At 38.2% G+C, this 25,331-nt stretch overlaps 1 protein-coding gene across 1 annotated transcript in view; it reads right to left on the bottom strand.

Moving 5' to 3' along the window:
• MOB1B (MOB kinase activator 1B) overlaps window positions 1-20,468 on the bottom strand; it is a 39,203-nt gene extending 18,735 nt beyond the window's left edge. Inside the window, exon 1 of the mRNA XM_024579664.4 lies at window positions 20,152-20,468. Coding sequence (XP_024435432.1) covers window positions 20,152-20,165 — 14 coding nt within the window. The 5' untranslated portion in view covers window positions 20,166-20,468. The remainder of the gene's footprint in view (window positions 1-20,151) is intronic.
• Between the last annotated feature and the right edge of the window lie 4,863 nt (window positions 20,469-25,331).

The raw sequence follows: 25,331 nt of genomic DNA, 5'->3' as shown, positions 1-25,331 counted from the left end.
TTGCTCTGAAAAGAGCTGGCAGAGGACCTAAGAACTACAAGGACATCGGCTGTGCCTGCCCTAGCCTCATCTGCCCCCCCAAACCATCTACTTATTGAACCACTCTGCCCTGAAGTTTTAGGCTTCCAAATGTTTTCCCAATCAAGGTCCCACCCAGAATTGGTTTCCAAAAAGCTAAGTAAATCTACCTCATAAGACTTTATGGTGGGTAAAAACAAAAAAACTAAATTTGAGTTCAATTTTGTAAAGGCCAGCTTTGACACTTATCTCAGGCAAACCACCCAACTTTCTAGACCCTATTTTTTTTCTTTAACAGTGAAAACCTAATAAAAATATTGATAACAAAACATCACCACTACCTGCATCATAGAACAACTACAAAATGAGAAAATAGTATTTGGGGAAAAGCTTTTGAAACTATAAAATGCTATGCAAACGTTAATATTTTCATTATCCTTCCTTTTCCTGAACCAGAATGACTCAGTAAAAACAATCAGTAGTACAATGTCCAAAGCTTTCTTTCAATGTCCATTCTGACCTTCACCTCCTGAGAGTGGATACAGAAAATATCCTTCAGAAACAAATGCTTTTACACATCAAGTTCAAAACAGAATTTTTAAAACATGTTTGTTTTGTTTTTCTGTAGCTATACCCATATCAAAATTCAGGTGATCTCAGAATAATGGTGGGGCTAGAATGAAAATCAAGAAAACAAGGTTCTAGTCCTCATTTTGCTATTTTCTTCTTATGTTACATAGGAAACCACAAAATGTCATCTGGGCATCAATTTCTTTGGTTCTGAAAGTCTGGAAAATAACTTTTTACAAAAGGATATAATTTAGAGATGAGATAATGTTTATAAAATGGTTTTATCTCCCTATGGACTTTCGACTGCTTCCCGTTCCTCATTTCCATGTACACCCGTATTTCCAAAGTGCTATCAAGTTCTCCATCTAATTTTATTTTCTGGCTCTCGTTTTATTTAGGCAGAATAACCTAACCATTTCAATACTCTCTATATTTTTAATACTCTCTTTTTTAAAGCTATATTCAGCTATTTCTTCAACTGCCACCTAAAACTTCTACCAGTCTCCACCCTACCCTAAAAGGGGTGTTCAATACTGCTCCTGATTTCTAGGTCAGAAGACCAAATGACAGAGTCCTCAAATTCAAAAGCACAACACCAAAGCATGAACACAGAAGTCCTCATCAATGAATACAAGCTCTTACAGCAAACAGTGTATGGCCAAATACATATGATTCACATGGCACTTTAAGATATTTGATACAAATATTGAAAAACATTTTGATAACAGAAAGTATGCTGCCCTCCCACCTACCCATCTCAGAGGAAATCTGTGTATCAGGGGACTCTCAGAAGAAATATCTTGGGTGTCCTTCCAGAGTCTAGGTCTACACAAGCATACGAATGCGTGTGCTTGCTTCTGTTTTTACACAATTGTTGCATACTAAATACACTAAGTGTTGTTTTTCACTCATTATACCCAGGAGATTGTTTTATATTGAAGTGGAAGTACCTACTTTATTCTTTTTAAAGATTGAATAGTATTTCCTTATACAGATATATATATGTATTTTAACCAGTCACCCAATAATAAACATTTAGGTGGTTTCTGCAGAAACAGTGCTGCATATATAAAGGGTAAATTCCTAGAAGTAAAATGGTTGTGCTAAAGGTCACATATATTTTTATATTTTATATGAGGTCTATTTTTATCCCCAAATAAACTATACCCTTGTACAATCCCATTAACGATGTATGAAAGTAGCTATACACATTTTTGGTCTTAGAAAACAGGAATTCAATTGTTAATTTCTTTTGAATAGCCCCAACACAATATAATAATTACATGAGAATTCAGAGCTTTTTGACTAGAATGTGAATGATATGTTACATGAGGGGTGTTGTATTGATAATTCATAGTATTACCCTGAGGTCTTTTCTTTCCAAATAAATATCTAAGAATTCAGATTTGTTTTCCCAAATCCTCTTACTCATATTTGAAGTCCAATCAATTTCTGGAGCAAGACAGGATGGTTTAAAAGTAAATAACTGAGCCCTAAAGAAAAACTCTAAGCATACATCCCTTATAATTACCCATCCAATTTGATCTAATGTTTGTAAATTTCAACAGCATCATTTACTTCCTCCTTGAGACCCTGAAGAATAGATTAGGTCCCACAGTGACACCTAGGTTAATTCCCGTAAGTCAGTTCTTACCATCTCAACACTATCACATCCATCATTACCCTTACTTTCAACCCTTTATGGTCAATCCAACTATCAACAAAGTTATTATTTGCTAAGTTGGAAGAGAGAATCTTAAAGCTGAAGGAATTGGGGATGGGAGAGATTTATAGAGAACTCAAAAAGGGGTAGCAGTAAGAGTAAGTAGAATAGATATCTCTGTATTTTGACACTGAAGAGCACGCCAATATATTCCAAATTAAAAGCAAATTAACATTAATTTGTTTGAGTTGACAGTTGTACCTCTATAAGGTTAAACAAATTACTCTGACCACATAGCTAAATGGCAGAAGCAGGATTCAACAACAGTCCATTATCTTGACCAAGATACTTAACATTACCAAGCCTCGGCTTCCTCATTGATAAAGTGGGAATGATAGCTACCTTACTACTGAGTGCAGTGGTAAGAACTCTGCTAACATTAGTTCTCTTTGCTCCACCTCTAAGTACCAACCTGTCATTCACATCAGTAGCTCCTTTCATAGGTCTGAAGTCCAATACTAGAGATCAGGTACTTCATAAATACTTATTAATTCACAGTTCCAGTCAACTTCAGGCTGAACACTGCTAATCAGGATAGTAATGATGATGATTAACATTAACTAATATTTACTGCAGGCTTTGTGCTCCAAAGTATTTTACATGCAGTATCTCATTTAGTTCTCATAACTCTACAATGTACATACTATTATTTTCTGAGTAACAAAACTTAGGTTTGAAGTATGAAGTCTGTCCAGAAGGGATCTAGCCATGTAATATGAAAAATAGAGATATTTACTGAAGAAGATACAAGATACAAGAAACATTGTACATAAGACAATGGTACCTCAGTCCCCTTGAGAGTAGGCCCCTTAGGACGTCACACAATTCTCCCAATCGCCATCAGCTGCCCTGTCATATTTTCCTGAATTTCATTGACGGTCTGAAATCTCTTCCCTTTCGAAGGGATTTTAGTTTTGAGAAAAGCCCAAAGTCGCAGGGCGCCAAATCTGGGCTGTAGGGGGATTGAGTCATCTGAGGATTTGATGTTTCACCAAAAAACTCTGCATAAGAAGTGATGCATGAGTGGGCACGTTGTTGTAATGAAGCTGCCAATCATCAGTTGCCCATAGCTGCGGCCTTCTGAATCATGGAAATAGTTACTGCAGAGGAATGTTCGAGCTTAACGCAAAATTTGACACGGATTCATTGCTCCACTCACTCAGTCATTTTGAATGTGATGGCCACACAGTACACATGCTCACTCAACAGCATCTACTGTCCCCTACTGACTAGTACAGTGAAGGCATCATTGTTCACATACATGCATTCCAGTCCACTCTCCTTGGCTGCCAGGTTACATCAATGTCACTCCCATTATATTAACAAGGGCTGGATTTTTTCTGGACACACCTTGATACTTAAATGATTTGCTCAAGAATAGAAAAGTAGTGAATTAAGGAACCAGAATTTAAATCTAGAATTTAAATCTTTAAAGCTCTCCCTGGCCAGTGTGGCTCAGTTGGTTGGAGCACCATCCCATAAACTGAGAGGCCATGGGTTCCATTCCCGGTCAGAGCACATGCCTGGGTTGCAGGCTCAGTTCTTAGTGAGAGCAAGTACAAAAGGCAACCAATCAAAGGTACTCACTCTCTCACATGGATGTTTCTCTCCCTTTCTCTCTCCCTTTCTTCCCCTCTAAAATCAATAAGCATGTCCTCAGGTGAAGATAACAAAAGAAAATCTTTAAAGCTCATTCTTTTATCCACTCCCCAATACTACATGATGTTTACTTTTATCTTCTATCAAATTATTTGTAATAATTTTCCTTCTATATGATTACAGTTTAATCAAGTCTCTTACGAAACAACACAAGCCTAATTTATACTGAGAGTTATTAGTAGACATATTTTAAAAACAATCTTCAAACTACCTAATTCCATTTCCTCTCCCCACACCTCATCTAATTTAGATCAATTTTTAGTACTGCCATTAATGAAAAATAAAATTCGACTAGAGAGCGATTCCCCCCGAAGGTTGTCAAGCACACTTATGCTTTTAGAAAGGTAATTATGCAACAGGAAAACATGTTAGAAATGATCAAAATCAAGTAGAATGTCTTCTAGAAAAATAATAAAGCTAAAAACTGTGAGTACCTAAAGGACAATCTTTTTTATCCTTCTTTTTATTGAATTTATTGGGGTGGCATTGGTTTCTAAAATTACATAGGTTTTAAATGTACAATTCTATAACACATCATCTCTATATCATATTGTGGGTTCATTACCCAAAGTCAAGTCTCTTTCCATCACCATTTATTTCCACTTTACCCTCTTCTACCTGCTCCTATACCACTTTCCCTCTGGTAATCACCATACTGTTGTCAAAAAGACAATCTTGATTCAAGACAGCAATCTGAAAAAACATATCCACTTACATTTCTGCCTAACATTCCCTTTAAAGCAATAGTAGTAGTAGTAGTGCTGTTGCTGTTATTGTTAACGATAGGAGAGTAAAAAAATCCTTCATGCTGCTGGAAAGCAAGAAAGAAGGCTACCAGCAAATCAGATTGAGGAATTATGGTAAGATTAAAACAAGGATTGTGTAAGGAGCCTCTGGGACAACCTCAAGTGTTCCAACATTCACATCATAGGGGTGCCAGAAGGAAAAGAATAAGAGCAAGAAATTAGAAATCCATTTGAAAAAATAATGAAAAAAAACCACACCTACTAAAATGGCTACAATCCACAAAACTGACAATATCAAATGCTGACGAGGATGCAGACACATTCACTGCTGAGAGGAGTGCAAAAGTAAAATTGCACAGCCATTCTGAAGGTTTGGCAGTTCGTTACAAAGCTAAAAATAATCTTGCCATACAATGCAGCAATCCTACTTCTAGATATTTACTTTACTGATTTTAAAACCTATGTCCACAAAAAAACCCACCTGTGAATGTTTATATCAACTTTAATCATGCCTTCAATAGATGAATGAATAAACAAACTGTGGTACACCCATAAAGTGGAATATTACGTTCAATAATAAAAAGAAATGAGCTATTGAGTTACAAAAAAACATGAATAAGCCTTAACTGAATATTGCTAAGTGAAAGAAACCAGTCTTTAAAGGTTACATAGTATATGACTCCAAATACATGACATCTTAAAAAAAATTACAGAGACAGTAAAATGATCAATGCTTGCCAGGGAGGGATTCAGGTGGAAGGGAGGGGAAATGACTCGGTTTATTTCCCCCAAAACTGAAAAGTATGTCCAAACAAAAACTTGTATAGTAATGTTCATAGCACCATTATTCTTAAGTCAAAAGGTAGAAACAATCCAAAAATCCATAAACTGAAGCACGGATAAATAAAATGTGGTATATCCATACAAAGGAATACTACTCAGCTATAAAAAGGAATGAATACTGAAACATGTTGTAACACAGGTGAATCTTAATAATATTATGCTAAATGAAAAGAATCCAAATACAAAATATGTAGTATCACACATTAAATGATTCAATTTATATGAAAGGTCCAGAAAAGGCAGACAAATTCATGGAGACAGAAAGTAGACTAGTGGTTGCCAGGGCTGGAGGGGGAGAACTGAAGAATGACTACTAATGATACAAGGTTTCTTTGAAGTGTGATAAACATGTTCTGGAATTGGTGATGGGGCACAACTTTGTGACTACACTAAAATCCACTAAAGTGTACACCTTATTTTTATGTTCCTAAAACTTAAAAAAAAATGTTTTTATTGCTTTTCAAGTACAGTTGTCTCCATTTTCCTCCCACCATTGCCCCCCACCCCAGCCATCCCCATTTCCCACTAAAATGTACACTTTAAAGGATGAATTTTATGGTATGTAAATTTTTATGGTATAGCTCAATTACAAATTTTTTTCAATTCTTTACTATTAAAAAATAAGTAGCCTCCCCATAATGCAGCTTACCACCTCTATAAGTCAGTTTCTTTCACCCACTTATTTACTCTTGCATTCCTTCACCCAAACAGCATATTCTGACAACCTTCTTTATCCTTAGTAGTTCTGTCCTAAACCCTGGGGAGTTCACAGCACTGAACAAGAGAGGTAAGATCTCTACTCTCATAGTAGGGAGATGAGGTGAAAGAAAAAAATAAACCAACAACCGAACTCTAAGGGTCCCTACCAGACTTGCAAGCAGGGGATCAATGGGCAATAGTTGCTCATTCCAGGCTTACCCCCTGAACACTAACCCCAAGGCCCCCGTTTCTCTGACTTCCCATTAAGCCAGAGCAGCTCCACCTAGGCTCTCTCCTGTTGCTTCTTCTATCCTAGGTCCTTCCTTGTTTCACTGTCCCCAGCTTTAATAAACATACTCTCAAAATCAATCAATAGAAACCAACAAAAAAACTACTGAGTAGAGGTAAGTGCCATGATGAAAGTAACAGAATGATGTGACAAATAATGTGATGTGACAAGGCACTATATTAGATTAGGTGGTTAGAGAAGGCCTCCCCAATGCCAGAAAGCCAAGAAGAAGCCAACCATGTGAAGATTTAGAGAAGAGGGAAGAGTAATCCAGGCTTACAGAATAAAGTAGTACAAAAGCAAGTTTCTTAGGAGTAGAAATTAAAAGATAACTGTAACTTAGGGCATTGTGAGTCATGGAAATAGTGGCCTAGGAAAAATATCAGAAAGGCTGGTAGAATCACATTAGCTAAGATTTTAGAGGGCAAAGTATGGAATTTAGATTATCATTTTAAGAATAAATGGGAAGCCATTGGGGACTTTATTAAAAACCAAAAGTGGTAACATAACTCAGTTTTTTTAAAAAAGATCATTCTAGTTGCCATGCAGAGAATGGACGGGGGGATGGCAAAAGAGGAATCAGAGAAGTCAGTTAGGAAACTACTACAAAGAAGAATCATGACTTGTATTCACAAAGGTGAAAAACAAAGGCAGATTCCAATATTTATTTGTAGGCAGTACCAGCAGGACTCACTATTGGATTTCACGATTTGTGAAGAGTGGTGAAGAAGACAGAAACAAGGATGATGCCTAGGTTTTTAGTCTCAAGTAAGTAGAAAGTGGACTCTTTTAATTGAGATAGGGTTGGGGACATGGGTTTCAACATATAAACTTGTTGAGACCTATCAGACATCCAAACAGATATACGTTAGATAGGAAGTTGTATATATAAGTCTCAGGCATAGAGGAGAGATTACACTGAAGGAACATAATAATGTTGGTATCCTCACTGCTTAGCCCCGTGCTAAATGATACATTGTTATATTATTAAAATGAGTATTTTATAAGCTATGAGAAGTCTATAGTAAAGAAAACTGTTGATGGCTTAGCTCCGGGCTTCCCACACATCTTTAGTCACTGAAACTTTTCTTCCACATTTTAACATCTTGCTTTTTTTTTTTTGGAAAGATTTTATTTATTTACTTTAGAGAGGGGAGAGACAGGAAGGGAGGGAGAGAGAGAGAAACATCAATGTGTGGTTGGTTGCCTCTTGCACACCCGTACTGGGGACCAGGGACCTGGCCTGCAACTCCAGCTTGTGCCCTAAACCGGGAATTGAACCAGCAAACCTTTGATTTGCAGGCAGGCACTCAATCCACTGAGCCACACCAGCAAGGGCACATCTTGCTCTTTAACCCATATTAGGGAATTCTGCTCTAGTACATCAAACTGCTAACTGGGTTACCTCTCAATTTACAGTACATTCATTAACACTTTGATTTTATAAAGTTTAACTCAGTAACTTCATAGAAGAACAGGTAGAGGGTTAGCCAATTCTCTATTTATTTAATACCCCATAAGGTTTTATAATCATATCCTTACAAAATACTAAAGCACTTCACACACAAAGGCCAATTAGTTTCTACACCTGTGAAGTTATCGGAGCCATTTCATTATCTCAGCTACAGATGAAGGATTCAAGTTTAATTACTCATCTTTAATCACCCTCTAGCTTTTGAGCTGTGTATATAGCCTGCAGTTTCCTTCGCCCAGCACTAAATTCATTATTACAGACAGTAAACGGGTACTGTAACCACAGGAGATTTTAGTAAGTGCCCACAGTCAAATGTCTGAGTGATTTCCATGCAACAGCAGTAACTCCTTTTACAAAATCCTATCGATGGGCTGGACTGTTAAAAGAAGGAAACCAAAACCTGCACACGAAGAGCTCAGAATGAGCATGAACCTAGCAACTGAATTGGCAGTAATTCCAAATATACCAATATTTCAACCAAGAAACATCTACAGAGCTTAAACATCACTTCTTCTATAATAATTTTTCCTACCCTTCCATGAAAAACTCTCCATCCTCTCTATGTCTCACCAGAGCTGGAAGCACCTGTAACACCTTATGTTTATATTTATGCACTTGTTAAATGAGAGGCTGTGTCTGTCATCTTCATTTCTGTAACTCCACTCCCTAATATAACAGAATGGCTGACATATAGTAGAGGAAAAGGTACAGGACTTGGAATAAATATCCAGTTTCAGATCTTGTTTTTGTAAATCACTAGTTAGGAAGTCTTGGACAAATTATACAACTTCTCTAAGCTTACAATTAAAAAATTGGAGACCACCAATTGCAGGACCATTATGACAATTAAATTCATATATTGAAAGCATCTTAATTTTGAGGTAGCTTTCACACAGCAAATGTGCAATATATGAAATTATAGCTTTAAAATGTTTAATGAATGAATGACTATATATATATAAATACATATATGCACTTTTACATGCATATATATGTACAAATAAAGCACCAATCCAACCTTTATCCTTGTCTTAGTTCATTCACACTGCTATAAAAAAAGTACCTAACTGGGTAGCTTATAAACAACAGAAATTTACTTCTCACAGTCTGGGGATGCTAGAAGTCTAACATCAGGGTGCCAGCATTGTTGGGTACTAGTAAAGGCTGTCATCCAGAAAACTGACTGCACAATTCTTATTCCATCCTCAAATCCTCCTGTCATGGAAGGAAGGGGCTATGAAAATTTGAAACTCTATGGGGTCTTTTTTTATAAGGATGCTAACCCCAATCATGAGGATGGAGCGCTAATGACCTATCACTTCCCCAAGGCCCCACCTCCTAATACCACCACATTGGGCCTTTGGGTTTCAACATATGAATTTGGGGGGAGGGACCCATCCAGACAACAACAATCCTCCTATCACACTTCTACTAAACCATAAAGGGTCAACTTAAAACATTACATCCTCATGCTTATTTGTTTACAATTTTTCTCTCTCTTATTAGATTGTGAGTTACTCAAGAATATGAATCATGTCTTAGTCAACCTCGATCCGTAGTACCTAACACAGAACCTGGGACAAAACAGACGCCTAGTAAGTGTTTGCTATCTTAAAAATGATATTGAAAGAGAAGAAAAATCTTGTTATTATTCCAAGAACAGTTGTTCTCAATATTAAAGGAAGAAATTGATTCATCATCTGTATTCAATATAACAAATCTAAAAAATTTTAACTGCAGCAATAGAAGTTAGCAGATGAACTGGGGATATTTCCTAACCCTGACATTAAAAATTTCATTTTCAATTTTAAGTCCTTTACAGCCCTGCCCTACTTAAACCTTCACTACAAAAAAAAAAAAGAAATCAACCCAAGACATCTCGGCAATTCTAAGTAAGCCTACTCCTCCCATAGTGGAAGGGAGAGAAACAGAGGAGGTAGCTTTTTTATTTAATAATTAATATGCACTTCCTTGTTGTAACAGAATTACTTTTTTTTTTCAAAATAAAAGAGCAGAATTTCCCCTGACATTTAATCCAAAACCACAGCCCATTATAAAGGGTGCAATGAAAGATCAAGCCTGCAGCCTTGGCAGTAATTGGAACAATTGTTGTATCAGATACACATGTCAACACTAGGGCAAAGATTCGCCTGCAATTCCTATAATCCATTATTTGCCTGCAAATGTGAAGCAGTAACACAATAGGCATTCGGTGCAATCAGTGACATAGCAGTTTTGTGGTCTAAATGCTTTCAAGTTAAATTCTTATAATAAAGCAAGCCTGACCAGGAAAAAAAAAAAATACAAAGTTAAAATCAGATGGAGACTATTCTTCTTTATTTCATACACTTTTAACTGAAATTTCTTTTTTCACTGGATGTCTAGTCATCCCTACAGTATTAATTCAGGGATCATTTTCCTCAGGAAGCTTCCCTGATAGCCTATGCTGGATTAGGGACACCTTCTCTGTTCACACACAACACTCGTGTGTCTATTTTACAATGCACCATGAGTCTCCCAAAGGCCAGGCCTGTTTCTAAGTCATCCCTGCATCTTGTGAGCCTAGCAGAAGGCCTAGCTCGGAACAGATCTTCAATAAATGTTTGTTGAGCTAAATTGATAAAGGACTCCAGGTAGAAATGGTAGATAAAGCAAATATTCTGGCAACATCTGCTAAATTTATATTCTCAGCTTACACAAATAGGCCCCATAATAGTAGATACAAGAGCATAGTACATACTATACATGCATAGTAGCATATATCTTACGCTTAAAGGCACAGTTCAGTAGCACAATTGAACAAATGGAATCATCCAAGCACAAAATCACAGTACAAGACTAGAACTGGATTTACCACGACACTAACATTTTAAACTTCAGGGATCCTGAATGGCAGGATCCCTTCCAAGGCGCTAGCAGGAGTCCTCACAATGTGCTCCCATGGTCATGTTCTCATAACAACTGCAAAAGTAAGCTAAGTGCAATGAGTTAAGACTGTTTTCTCTGACTCCCCCCGCCCCCACCATCACACTTCCTCCTTGGTTCATGTGGTATTTGGGGCATTTGGATAAAGGGAAGATGCGCAGGAGATATATTTACTTTAGGTTTTATAGGTATATGTAACTCCTAAAGTCCACATGTAATTAGATCACTGCTAGTCTAAATACATGAACGAATGACTTCCAAGGATAATTCCACCACCCATGATACGTAAATGATACTTAGCTGGTATCATTCGCACTAATGTGCAGGACCCGAGTCATCTACATATGAGCTCCACAGGCTACTGGCGCAGATATAAGAACACTGTACTTCACATATGAAACACACTTAGTAGAGATTTCTCCAAACTTGGGTCCCATTGTAAAATATTGCATGACATCACCAATAAAATAAGTTGTGAATCTGAAACCTTTCTAAGGTGTCAATAATAATAAACACATTCTGATCAGCCATGTTAGTGGAAAAGTAAATAATCTTTCTATTCTTTCCATAGAAAACAATAACCCTATTTTATAAAATATTAACATAAGAACTTGTCAAGAAGTATGCGGCCAAAAATGTAAGTAGATAAGAATTAAGAGAATCAGGCAGTTAACTAATAAAAGTTATTTTTCTTATTTTGTGATATTATTTTTCTATATTTTGTTTTACTAAATTTGTAAATTGTGACTTTTCCGCCCTGACTGGCATAGCTCAGTTGGTTGAGAGTCATCCCACACAGCAAAAAGTCACCAGTTCAATTCCCAGTCTGGGCACATGCCTGGGTTTCGGGGCCAGTCCCTGTTGGGGGTGAGTGAGAGGCAACTGATCAACTGCAACTGTTTCTCTCACCCATAGATGTTCTTTCTCTCTCTTTCTCCCTCCCTTCCCCTCATCCTAAAAATAAATAAATGAAATCTTTTTTAAAAATTGTGATTTTTTTCTAATATAAATATTTATTTTGCTACCTAGTTTTGTACTCATAACTTTTTATTTATTTTATCAAGGAGGGTCCCCAAATCTGGATTAGTCTCTACCCATTTGAAGGCTCATTAAAGATACTGAATATGGAAAATTAGAAGTTATATCCTGATATAACTGATTCTCTCAATCATCCCCACATAAACCTATTTAGGTACCATTTCAGAGAAACTGCTCTTGACCATCCCCTAAAGAATTAACCATGCCTTCTTCCAAATACTGTATTTAATCCTAATACAATCATCTGCAAAATGACATTTCACACTATCTGAGATTCAACAATGCTCCCCAATACCTGGAATGGGCTTTAACTGTGGCCATTTAAAACTAAGAAAGAGCCTTGGCTCAGTGGATTGAGTGCTCACCTGCAAACCAAAGAGCCAATGGTTCAATTCCCAGTCAGGGCACATGCCTGGGTTGCAGGCCAGGCCCCGGGTAGGGGGCACTCAAGAGGCAACCACACACTGATGTTTCTCTCTCTTTCTCACTCCCGTCCCTTCTCCCTAAAAATAAATAAATAAAATCTCTAAAAAAAATAATAAAACTAAGAGTAACACAAATGAGTGAAAAACATGCATATAATTAAATGCAAAACTCTTTTCTCTCTAGTTTCTTTTTGAACTAAGTAAAATGTTAATATCAGAACTGCCATTTAAAAAAAGTAACAAATTTATTAAGGCTAACAGGACTTCTCACACATAAAATTATACAAAGTATTTAATGATAAAATGATAAACAATGTTCTGAGTGATTATAACATAACTTAGTCCTGCTTAAATAATTTGACCTATAAATGCTCAAAAACAATAGCCATGTCATAAAGGCATATTCTTCAGATTCACTAGCAATAGACACTACTATTTACTCTTTGGGAAAAACTCTCCCCCTTGAAATAATCCAGAAAGAAAAACCCCTGGCATAGCTCTCTATCAGACCTCATGAGAAAAGCAATAAATTCGTTAAGGCTAATAGCAAAAAGCAGCTTTAAACCCATAGGTCACGAGCTCTGGGCGTTGTTCTGCAAACCTAAAGGTCGGGGCACACACCTGGGTCGCAGGCTCCACATATGCCATATGCCTCCCAAATGTGTTTATTATTTGCATTAATTTATCAGTTTAATATCCACATTAAAACATCAGAAAGATAACTAAGAAATAAGAAATTTAATTGGAGTTACATATCTCATTTTATAAAATCCCCCTTTATAGACTGCTCATCTTGGAGAAAAGTAGTATTTTCCTGGTAAGTCATTAGTATTTTTAAACTTAATACTGTAACTGTAACCACATTTACCAACAAAGAATTTAAAATTATATTCTACCATTACTTTTCACATGACTTAATTTTAAAATTTCATTTATTAACAAAGAGTTCCATTCTAAATTTTAACATAAAAGATACTATTTTCCCCTTTCAAAATAAAAGAAAACAAGGGTGATGGCAATGGAAGCAAGCACCCTAACTATGCCAAAGGACACAAATTATTTGGAAGAATCTTTAGAATCAACTGTTTACTTGGTATTAATATGAAAAGCTCAAGAAGCTTTCCTGACTATTATTCTTTGTAGTGCAACAGCGGTGGGGACATAGGGAAATGCCAGTTTCACTCACTGCAACTGGAACACAATTCACCTTGACAGGTAGAATACATGTGCGAGGCATATGCCAGTAATCCTTGAAAGAGTAAAAAAAAAAGGTCTCCACAAAACTGTGAAATAGAGATCCAATAAATAGGTGTCCCAAAATATTCCGTGCACGGAATGCTATTCGTATCTCCCCAGAAGTCTTTGGGAGGGGAAAATTAGAGCAGAATAAAAAGAATCAATCATATCTCTACCTACTATTGTGAAAACACTTGAAAATGTCATGGGTTTGTTTAAGGGGGAAAAAAAAACTGTGTGTAATATATACTGGGCACTATACTAGGTGGTAAGAGTTTTTAAAATATTTTTTAAAATAGTACTGCACCATCAAAGAGGTCATATACTCTGATGATGAAGAAAGGCCTAAAAACTGACCAGTAAAGTATCTTTTGATAAGGGCTACAAATAAGGACTACAGAGGACACTGAAACGGTATCTTAACAAACTGGGAAGGGGCCACACAGGTTAGGGAAAGAGTTGGCTCCAGAACTGAAGAAATGAAGGTAGGGGAGAGAAGGGCAGTCCAACCAGAGTAACAGGAACAGCATTCACAAAGGCAGAGAGATGTGGGAGAAAAGAAATGCAAATACAATGGCTGAGCTCTGTGGGGGAGGAAAAGGCAGGAGGGCGGGTACAAATGAGGCTGGAATGGTGAGCAAACACCCTATCATGGAGGCTCCCTGTGCCTTGGGATTTTGCCAACCACTTCCAGCCCCATTCCAATCTCTACCTGAAAAGCCCAAGGGAACTGCAGGAAGAAAGGAGGCCAAAACCAAGTAGGGCAGGCCCCCAAACCCATCCAACAGAAGCAGCCCCTTCCAAAAAATAGAGGCATACATCTGCGAAATTCCTGCTGTTCTGAATATATGAACATGCTATATAAACCTTATAATTTTTATAAATACCAAATGCAACTATTTCACACCTACGTCTAAAGAAGTTTATATACAATGCAACATCGATAATCTTGAAAAATATATTATTAAAAAAATAAATAATAATCTTGAAACTTCACTAGCCAGTGGACTTGAAACTAATGAGCTAAAAGCAATTATTGAGGAGCATATCCATGTCACATGCTAGTTTCCAATTTTTAGATTCTTGAAGGCACAGACCACGTCTTATTTACCGCTAAATCCCATCTTTCTCTTCCCATGACCAGCACCTAACACTTCACTTCACACACAGGAGATGGCCAGTAAGTATCTATTGTGTTGTACATTAACACCATGTATTTGTGAGACAGCTAAACACAATATGGAATGTGGAAAGAGCTTATATACTGGGCTTGGGAATTTCATGAGCAAGTGTTTGTACAGGACTCTCTGGTTTACGAAAATGTCCACAACCATTCTCTCATTCAGTTCTCACAGCGACCCAATGGAATACGCATTCCTTTCCCCCAGTAGACAAAGGAAACAGAGGTTAAGAATTTAAGTGATATGTCTAAGGTCACATGGTTGTAACAGACCAAAAACTCTGAAACCCAGGTCATCCCACCCATAGGCCACTATTCTTTCTATGACAGCCTTCAACCAAAAATACATCTATGTATTGAGGGCATATTTGGCAAACAACATACTAACAATCCAGGAAATAAAACAGTGAACAAACCCTATGAAAATTAGCATCAGGGGAGGGGAGGGGAGAGTGGGAACACCTTAAATAATAATTATAAATAATTACATGTATGCGAAGACAATCAGGTCACCTAACCTCCTTCAGGGTTGCTAATGAAAAAAATATGCACTGCCACACGTTAAAGATGGTAAAGGCAGACTTTATTCAGGAATAACGAGATAGCTATTGGGACCGCTACAATGGCATTTTACAAGTGAGGGGGAGAGAGATTGGGGCCAACTCCAAATACAGCATGGAAAAGTGGGAATTTATAGCCAAGGAGCAGGGTAAGGGGGTGAGTGATGAAAAATTACTAAGAGGAAACACTGGGGGTAAGTATGAGAGCTTCTGGCTAAAGTGACCTGTGACCTAACAGAATTCTGGCTGAAGACAGGCCAGGGTAATCAGACATCAACCCCGAGGGAATGGTGGAGGAAGGGGAAGCTGATCAGATACGGAGGGTGGGAGGATTCTGGTTAAACTGACTGAACAGGGTTCTTGCTAAAACTAGACTTTACAAGGAAGTGCACAAATAGGCCTAAAAAAAGGTCCAAGAGCCTGACTAAAGTTCGGTCAAGCAAAGAATCTTCGTCAGGGCCTCACAAGTCTCTCAAGGACAGAAGTAGTATCATTGAAATTCAAGGATTTTTCTTCTTTTATCTTATTTCAAATCATTTAACCAATATGCAAGTATTCATCCACTTACTACTATCTAAAGCTCCTCAAACTTGGAGGTGCTTTTCATGTATGGATTTTATTACAATGCATTTTAATTCAAAGACTGAGGACTGAAATCTTGCCTCTCTAACATGCTTGGGTTGTGGTCCAGGACCCCAGTTGGGGGCATGTAAGAGGCAACCAAGTGATGTTTCTCTCACACATTGATGTTTCTCTCCCTCTCTTTCCCTCTCCCAATAAATAAATAAATAAATAAATAATTTTTTAAAGGTATATCTCTAAACCAACAGTCACTGCAAGAGAATACAGTCCCAACACCTTACAAATATGTTCCTACTTGAGCAAAAGCTAAAATCAATACAGTTCAATTTTGGCATATTTTGGTCCCCAAATATCTAGCCACTTAGAATTATATTTGTTGGTATAGTTTGGCTCTAACTGTAACTTGAAAAAAACTTTATTTCAATTCTTAAGAACCTACCACTTCCCAAATTAAAAACTGATAAGGATAACAAAGGATCATTAAACTGTTAAGAGTCTGACTGATAATACCCTTTTGGGAGTCCTTAACAAGGGGGTGGAGAGACCTGGCTGGTGTGGCTCATTAGACTGAGTGCCAGCCAGTGAACTGGGGGGTTGCTGGTTCAATCCCTGGTGGGGGTGCATGCCTGGGTTGCAGGCCAAAGGCATCAGATCAGTGTATCTCCCATACATCATGTTTATTTCTCCCTCCCTTCCCATCTCTCTAAAAATAAATAAATAAAATCTTAAAAAAAAACCCTTACTCTAATCAAAATTTCCCTATATTTAAATATCAGGAGATGAAAAAAACCTAAGCCAATAATTAGGCCAGTAACCTGAAATTGATGATTTTGCCACTTCAGCAAAAACAAAAAAACAGGTGAGGAAGCTATGTGACTGATTGATCCCATCTAGCTTCAAAATTCAATAGCCTCTTGGACAAACCTGAAAATGGAGAATTCACAGGCACTTTTTCATGCCTCCATGTTTCCCCTGACTACAAACTCCCTTTCACCTTCCCCTTTTAGAGAACTCTTGTTATACCTTCCATTAATGTCCATTACTTCTTTCTTGAAACCTGCCCTCCAGCCCAAATACAGTAAATTCCTCCATATTCTTTGGACCCATGGACTATATTACATCTATTGCAGATGGCTGTTTATAAACTGTCTACTATCTCTGGAGTCCCACATTTTGCACAATGCCTAGGGCACAGCAGGTGTTGAGGCTGTGTTTAAAAATGTGAGTCTTCAACCCTGACTGGTGTGGCTCAGTTGGTTGGACGTTGTCCCGCAAATCAACAAGTTGCTCTTTCAATTCCTGGTCAGGGCACGTGCCTGGGTTGTGGGTTCAGTTGCTGGTGAGGCACAGACAAGAGGCAACTCATCAATGTTTCTCTCCTTCTCTTTCTCCCTCCCTTGCCCTCTCTCTAAAACTAAATAAATAAAATCTTTAAAAAAATAAATAAAAATAGAAAATTTGAGTCTACAAAGTTAAATGAGGTTCCTCTGAAGTTTCCCTATGCACCATCTGGAAGTTTACAGCTTAATTGAAAAATACACGGAGGCAAGTCTGCAGCACAACCAAAGCTTTGTCCCAGTTAGATCCACATATGTGGTGCAAATTTATTCTGATCATTTGTACAAAAGCCACACAAAGGAATGACTGCAGCAGATTATCTGGACACCCTCTAGGGATTACCTAATCTACCTTACCTCCCCATCCAAACAAGCCTCTTCACCCTGCTCTACATTATTCCATGGCATTTAAGACCTGCTACCATACTATCTAATTTACTGGTGTTCAGTGTTTATGGTTGCTTAATGTAAGCTTAACTAATGCAGGAATTTTTTCCATTTTGTTCACAAATGATAGCCAATACCTATATCAGTACCTGGCACAACAAATGATTTTTTTTAACTAAAATTCTTTCCTTCTATCTCAATGCTGTCACGAGTTATGAGTCATCACCTTTATAACCTTATCTCGCATTGCCCTTATTTCCTTGGATCCACCCATTTACGTAGAAGATTCCAAGAACTGGAGGAAAATATTTGTCATTTCATTCCTAAATTACAACTCTTATTTTCGCTGCTCACCTGTTCGTACAGAAATAATATCTAGGAAACTATACCAAATAACAAAAACAGATAAAATAACCCAAACTTTTTACTTTATATTCTGATAATTATTTCTATCTAACCAAGTCTTCGGTACAGATTTTAAACTAATGGTGGACAAAAATCAAAATAAAAAATGTTGGATTATTCTTTTGGCACACAAGGAAAAGATGTTGAGAATACATTAGCTGTTACATGTGAACTGACTGAAAAATTATGCCCCAAACAGTACAAACCTTCTAATGTGATATATATAATATATATGGTGTATATATATCATATATAATCGTATATATAATCTATATCATATAAATGATATAGAACATATGTGATATATATAATATATATATATTATATGTTATAATATAATATATGACCATATATATTATATATATATTAGTTATGGCAAGGTCTTTGTTAGGTAGCTAATATGCTCAGGAGAACATATCCATTGTATTTCTGTAACTATTAAATATTGAGCCATGCAGAAATGAGATACTATTGTATTTGCCTTCAGACAACACTACCAAAACCTTGTCTATCCCCTAGTTTCCACCAAATATGGTCCTTCCCTGCTTCATCCAATTTAGCGATGAGTTCCAAGAAACCCAAGTCCCGCAGCGGGAGTGGTGGATATCATCCACATTACTATTTTGAAGACAGCTTTTAAGTTCTTGAAGAAACCAAACACAAGCAATGTAATAGACTCAAGACGAGAAGCTTCAAGCGGGGATGCCTAGATATGTTGATTCAAACTAAAATAGAAAACAAAGACTTTCATGAAGTCACCCAGTCCTCTCATCTATTACCACCTACCTGACAAACTCACCTTCTAGGATGAGCCATAAAAAAAGGCTTCACAACCTCAAGTGACAAAAGCCATACCCCCTATCATGTTAGAAATAATAGCAAGTCTGCCTGCAGGTTAGCCTCCTCAGGGATCTCTCAGTTTTGCTTAAACACCCTAAAAAGAATGAATATTCTAGATATGAGCATTTGAAAGTAAGGGTTAAATTCTCAGGATTCAGGTGCCAAGGTGATAACTAAAAATAATGTGAGGTGGGGAAAGAAGAGCATCAGAACAGAAAATAATTATTACATACTATTCTCTCTACAATAGTAAAGGAGTGTATGGATGGAGTGGTTTTCAATCTCCAGAGTTTTTATTAGCTTTCTAACCACAGATTAAACATAATCACAACAAAGCCTTCAAAAGTCTTAATTCCGCAGGGTTCAAGGTCCTGTTTTCCGAGGATGTGAAGCTTGTCTGCTGCCTCCATACCCCCATCTTGCCATCCCATCTTTCTGCTCATATCCCAACCCCCAACACGTCTGTAATAAATGGTAAGGGAAATGACAAACAGCACTAAATGTGACGCGACGTTGTCATTTACAAATGATTTGCAAAACAATCCCCCAGTGGACCTAATCAACCCAGTGCACACTACCCAGGCCCTACTGGGTGGTTGTCTGAAAAGATAAAGCCCCTATTCTTCAGGGAAGCAAGGAGCTGCTGCTCCAGACCCCAAGACTCCAGGCTGTCACCAGGAGATCTCTACCCATAAACAGCCTCGTAAAGTGGGTTACATTCACAGTACTTGTTACCCCAACTGCTCACTCCTAAAGCCCAAGGGGGTAGGGAGTACAACGCTCCATCTTCTGTGCTTGGGACCCAGAGAAAAAAGCAATGGCAGGAGAGACTGAGACAGACGACCAGGTACGCATCGGATATGGGTCACGCGGGCCGTGCGAGGCATTTATTCAGAGCGGGCAAATAAACAAACCCAAAAGCAATGCGGAGGGAGAGGTTGGGGTGATGGATAAATGCAAGCTCAGGCACCGGGGGGTCTAGGGTCTTGGGGTCCAGGGAGACAGAGCCTCTGTGGGGGCTGGAGGGTCCCACGCGTGCTCGAAGGGGGCTGGGGAGGCGGCGGCGGCCGCAGTAAGGCAGCGCCAGCGCTCCGGGCAGGTTCCCGGAGGCCCGCTGGGTGAGAACACCCCGATCGGGCAGCACGGGGCCAGGTGGGCCGGGCCCTCGGCCCAGGTCGCCTGAACAAAGCCGGCGCGGGGAGCCTGGCTACTCACAACAAGAAGCTCATGTCGACAGCGGAGTGGGCTCTGGGCTCGGGCGGCGGTGAGGCCTCGGGGCGGCGGCCGGAGCGTTAGCCAGGGAAGAAGAGAAGGGGGAGAAAGACGAGGCGGTGGAGGAGTGCAGCGGCGGCTGTTCGGGTCGCAACTTGCTGGGCTCCGCTTGTTCCAATGGCAGAGGGGCGGAAGTGGGAAGCGCACAGCTTGAATCTCTCGAGGGGAGGGGAAGGAAAGGGAGGCGGGGAAAGGGCCGCTCGCCAGTCCCCGGAGAACTGCCACCGCAGTGCAACCCTCGGTCTCCTCCTCCCAAGCCCCCAGCGTCCCCCCACCCTGCGAACTCTCGCGAGAGCTACGCGCGTCCACTCCGGCCCGCGGGCTGCGGCTTTGGGTCCTCCAGTTGTGGACACCTTTGCAACTTCGGGACACAAGCTAAAGCCACCAGGCGGATTGAGGCCTGGCCACAGTGGCCAGGAAGGAAGTGGGCTTTAACTCCGGGATATGAGAGTACTGCAGTGAGGGATCGAATTGCCACCAGGATTTGCCCAGCAAACGACAATGGAAGGTTATGGAGTCTATCTGCTACTACATAAAAACAGGAGGAAATTTCCTCTCGTTAGAATGGCCAGAAGAGAGAAAAGCATCTAAATGGGCTTTCAAGATCCCTGTTGTTTTATAGGCATATTTTAAAACCCTGAACTAGAAGATGGTCAGGCTCCATCACTGTCTGACCAGGCAAGCTAGGCTGTCATCAGCAGCGAGGAAAAAGGGAAAACTGCTGTGGCGACATATTCCAGGTGTGCGGATGCGCGCATTTTTTAATAGATTGTACAGACTTGCCCTGGTCACCTTAACTATGTGAAATGCAGGTTTCTGTATAAGGGGAACTGAAACGTTTCTAGATTCCAAAATGGGTTGTGCATCAGAGTGCCCAGTGATTATAATGGACTTGGGACCCATAAATGCTTAATCAGCATTGCCACTTAAAGACCAGCCTCCCACAGCATTATCAATTTGGTACCTATTTATTTTACATAAGAGATGCCTTTCTTCTCCACTCAACACCCATCAAATTCACATGTAAGTTTTTAAAGAATCTGCACAAAACATGTGCAGCTATTAACCCACAGGCTAACAGACTTGAAGGAGGAGCCATATGAAATGTGTTTAATTGAGTTTATTCACTATTAGTTTGGTATTTTAGTAAATCAAACCACTTCTAAAAACAGAAGAAATTATTGAAATCTTGACATTTATCACAGGAACAGCAGAAGCCACTGGAATAATTTGGGAATTAAAGGCTGAAAAGACACAGGAAAGATGGCAAAAGGAGGGTTTATCTGAATATAAGGAAAATAATGGGTTTATGGCATAAAGGCCCTGCACTCCAGATCTTGATATACTACTAACCTCCTACACAATTCCTTAAGGGTCTTCTGAAAGTAAAACTTGAGATGCCAGCTTAGCAAATTATGTTTGAGAAGAGTAAGTCAGTTAACCTATTAGAGCAGCAGTTTTACCTCCTTTTAAAATGAGGGCCTTGGATTATTACATGATCTCTAAACTATCAGTTCTAACATTCTGTCATGCTAGGGGCATCCTTCAAGTGACTGGAAGAGTTTCCATCTGCTTCTTGATTTGGTAGGGGGCTTATGTAGCCTTGTTTTCGGTCTGACACAATTTGGATAAACCCTATGACACTATCAGGGCAATGACTGGCAGAGTAGATAATCTGCAAAAATACCTGATGAGTTCTTCAGTTAGGAGAGTTTCCTAGAGTTAACAGCTGATAAAATGTAAATATATTGGTCCTAAAAATGAGAGAGGTGTCATGTTAATAATACAGAACATAATTCCAGAGATGTGTCATTTACACAATGGCTGTCACTTAAAATTATTCAGCACTTCAAAAACATTGAGAAATCTAGAATCAAAGTGAGAGTGTATTTAAAGGCACACTTCTAATTACAATTTCTCCTTCACCAATTTATACAGGGTGGGGCAAAAGTAGGTTTACAGTTGTTTGCATGGGAAATAATATAATAATTAGTAAATAATACAAGAATAAACTCACGTACTCACAACCATAAACCTACTTTTGCAAACAAGATCAAAATCTTATTTTGTTTATAAATACTTGTTTATGAATCAATATTTTTAAAATGTATATTTTATTCACCAATTTTTCAAGGAACTAGAAATGACATGAAAGAGTAGAATGAAATTTGAGTAGGTACATGCCCTCGAATGTCTTTTAATATTCATTTGAGTTACTTTCTTATCATAGTAAGTAAGAATATTTGTATAAATGTGAACAAACCAGAGAATTATAAATTGTGGTAGGATACAAAATAAACCATGTGACAGAGAGTAATAGTGAAGGAACAGGATCTAATTTAGATTAAGTGGTTAAGAAAAAGTCTTTCTAAGGAGGTAATATTTTTACTGAGACCTGAAGGAGGAGAAGGAGCCAGCCTTGCAGAGTGCTAGGGGATGAGCATTTTCTGGTAGAGAGAATAACAGATACAAATGCTATAAGTTAAGAAAGAGCTTAAAGTGTTCGTAGAACTGACAGGCTATGGCCTCCGCAGGGTGAGCAAGAAGAGTGTCATCAGATAAAGCTGGACACATAGACAGAGGGCAAGCCTAGACAAGACATTTGAATTTCATTCTAAGAACATTGAAAAGTCAGCAGAGAAGTAAAATAATGAGAGGATAAAATAAAATAATCATAATAACATAATCATAATTCATTCGTTTAATGAATCCATTACACAGCTTCAGTGATTATCAGCTCATGATCCCTGATTAACATTTTAGAAACGTCACTCTCCTTGTAATGGACCAGAGGGGACCAACATGCAGAAGGGAAGGGAAGGCAGAAGATGATTGTAATTCGTCCAGTTGTTTCTCAACAATTGTGATTTGGTTTAGGGTAATGTCATTAGTAATAGAAGAAAGTAATAATCTCAAGGTAAAATCAACAGCACTTGTTGAAAAATCAAAGATTACCCCTGCTTTTTGTTTGTTTGTTTGGGTGTGAGCTTTAGCAACTGGTGGAGAGTGCCGCCATTTATTGAAATAGGGAAACGATTTTGGGCTTGTTAATACTAACAGTTCCATTTTAGATACGTTAACTTTGAGATGTTTTTTAGACGTCAAAGTAGTGATGTCAGGTAGAATTTTGGTACTGTGCCAAGCCCGGAGAGAGACCTGAAGCAGAGGTGTGAATGTAGTAGACCTCAGTCAGTACATAGTATTTGAAACCATAAGATGGGCTTACCAATTGGGATTTTTATGCCAGGTAAGAATAGACTTAGTAAAGTGTTACTTTTATGCACATGTGTTTCTTCTTTCTTTATTTGTCTTCCCAGATGTCTCAGCTTTCTGATCATCATTTACCACCTCTCCCTCAGTTTTATTTATATTCTCCTTTTCCCTCAAGGTGAGGGTTTCTAAACCTTAAAGAATATGATTCATCATACCTTTTTATTAGATTAATCACTTCTCATTTAATTAATATGTTCCCCTCCCAGAAACAATAACATGAGTTAAAGCCAAATTTCCAAATTGTAGATGAGGGGAAACTTCTTTCTCAAAGAGTATTTTAGTTTAAAAATGAAGTAGAAATGATTGAATTATTATTAGAATATCACAATTTGTGCAACTCCTAATAGATGAATGGATCTGGGCAGGATCACCAATGGCTGCTAGTATCCCAACAAGAGAGATAAGTATACTTTTTGTGCATCCTGATGGAAGAATATATCACCTGTGAAGATATCTAGCCAACCGAATAGAACCTAAATTTGGACAAGCCTCCAGATGGAATTTACCTAATTACAGGAAATAGGGAACAGAAGAATATGGTAAAGAACATGTGAAATGACCACACATGAATCAATCAACAAAATCCAGACTGTGGCGAAACTATGCAGGACTTAATTTCTTCAACAGATGAATTGCAAGGTAAAAATAGAGCTGAAGGAGAAATCTATAGGTCAAAAGAAACGTAAGAGACCAATCAACCAATTTCAATGTGTGTGCTCATTTGCCTCCTGGTTCAAAAAAGGAACCTGGGAAAGAATGATAACAAATGTACATGTCATTTATAGACAACTGAAAAATTTGGACACTGAATATTTGATGATTCTATACACTGATTATTAATTATTATTTGATTATTAATTGTGGTAACGATGTTGAGGTTATGGGTTTTTTAAAGAATTTTTTAGAAACATGAATTGAGCCCTGACTACTATGGCTCAGTTGGTTGGGCATCCTTCCACAAAGTGAAGCGTTACCAGTTCAATTCCCAGTCAGGGTACATGCCTGGGTTGCAAGTTTGTTCCCTTGTCGGGGTGCATACAAGAGGCAACCAATTGATGTTTCTCACATCAGTGTTTCTCTCCCTCTCTTTCTCCTTCCATTTGCCTCTCTCTATAAATAAATAAATAAATAAATAAATAAATAAATAAAATTGAATTACTTAACAGGTGAAATAATATGCCTGGGATTTGCTTCAGAATAATTAATAAATAAATAAATAGAAATATGAATTGAATTACTTACAGATGAAATAATATGCCTGAGATTTGCTTCAGAATAATTGGAAGGGAGAAGCAGGAGTACAGATGACACAAGATTGGCCATAAGTTGGTCATTGTTGAAGCCACATGATGAGTACATGAGAATCATTATACTGTGCTGTCCACTTTTGTTGAGTTTTGAAACTTTCCACAATAAAAACAAAAACAAACAAACAGCCAGTCTCTTCTTCAAAAGTCCTAGCAGAACTGTTATTAATGATGGGAATTGAAAATTTGCTGACACATAACATGCTTTTTTGGTCTAGAGAGTTCTTCTCTTGCCCTCACAATTAGCCAGCTTTTTCTCCCTATGTATAAAGATACCCTTGTACTTATAAAACTAAAAGCAAATGCTATTAACGCCAGTGAAATAAGTGTTGAATTCAAACCTGTAGCTAACTCGGCCTCAGTGTTGAGCATCTGTTCTCTCCTGATTCAGAAACATGATCTGACTCTGAAAGAAAAAAACCTGAACAACAAATGCTAGAAAAAAGTATGCCAGAGCAACAAATCCTCAGTAGCCTGATAAAATGCATTCTGTTGTTCGCGAGTGTTTCGGTTATGTAATAGGTAGGTTGATGTACTTATTCC

Source organism: Desmodus rotundus, chromosome 4 (assembly GCF_022682495.2).
Source record: "Desmodus rotundus isolate HL8 chromosome 4, HLdesRot8A.1, whole genome shotgun sequence".
Classification (NCBI taxonomy): Eukaryota; Metazoa; Chordata; class Mammalia; order Chiroptera; family Phyllostomidae; genus Desmodus; species Desmodus rotundus.
The sequence above is the reverse complement of the archived record's forward strand: the minus strand, read 5'-3'. Positions and strand labels throughout refer to the sequence as shown.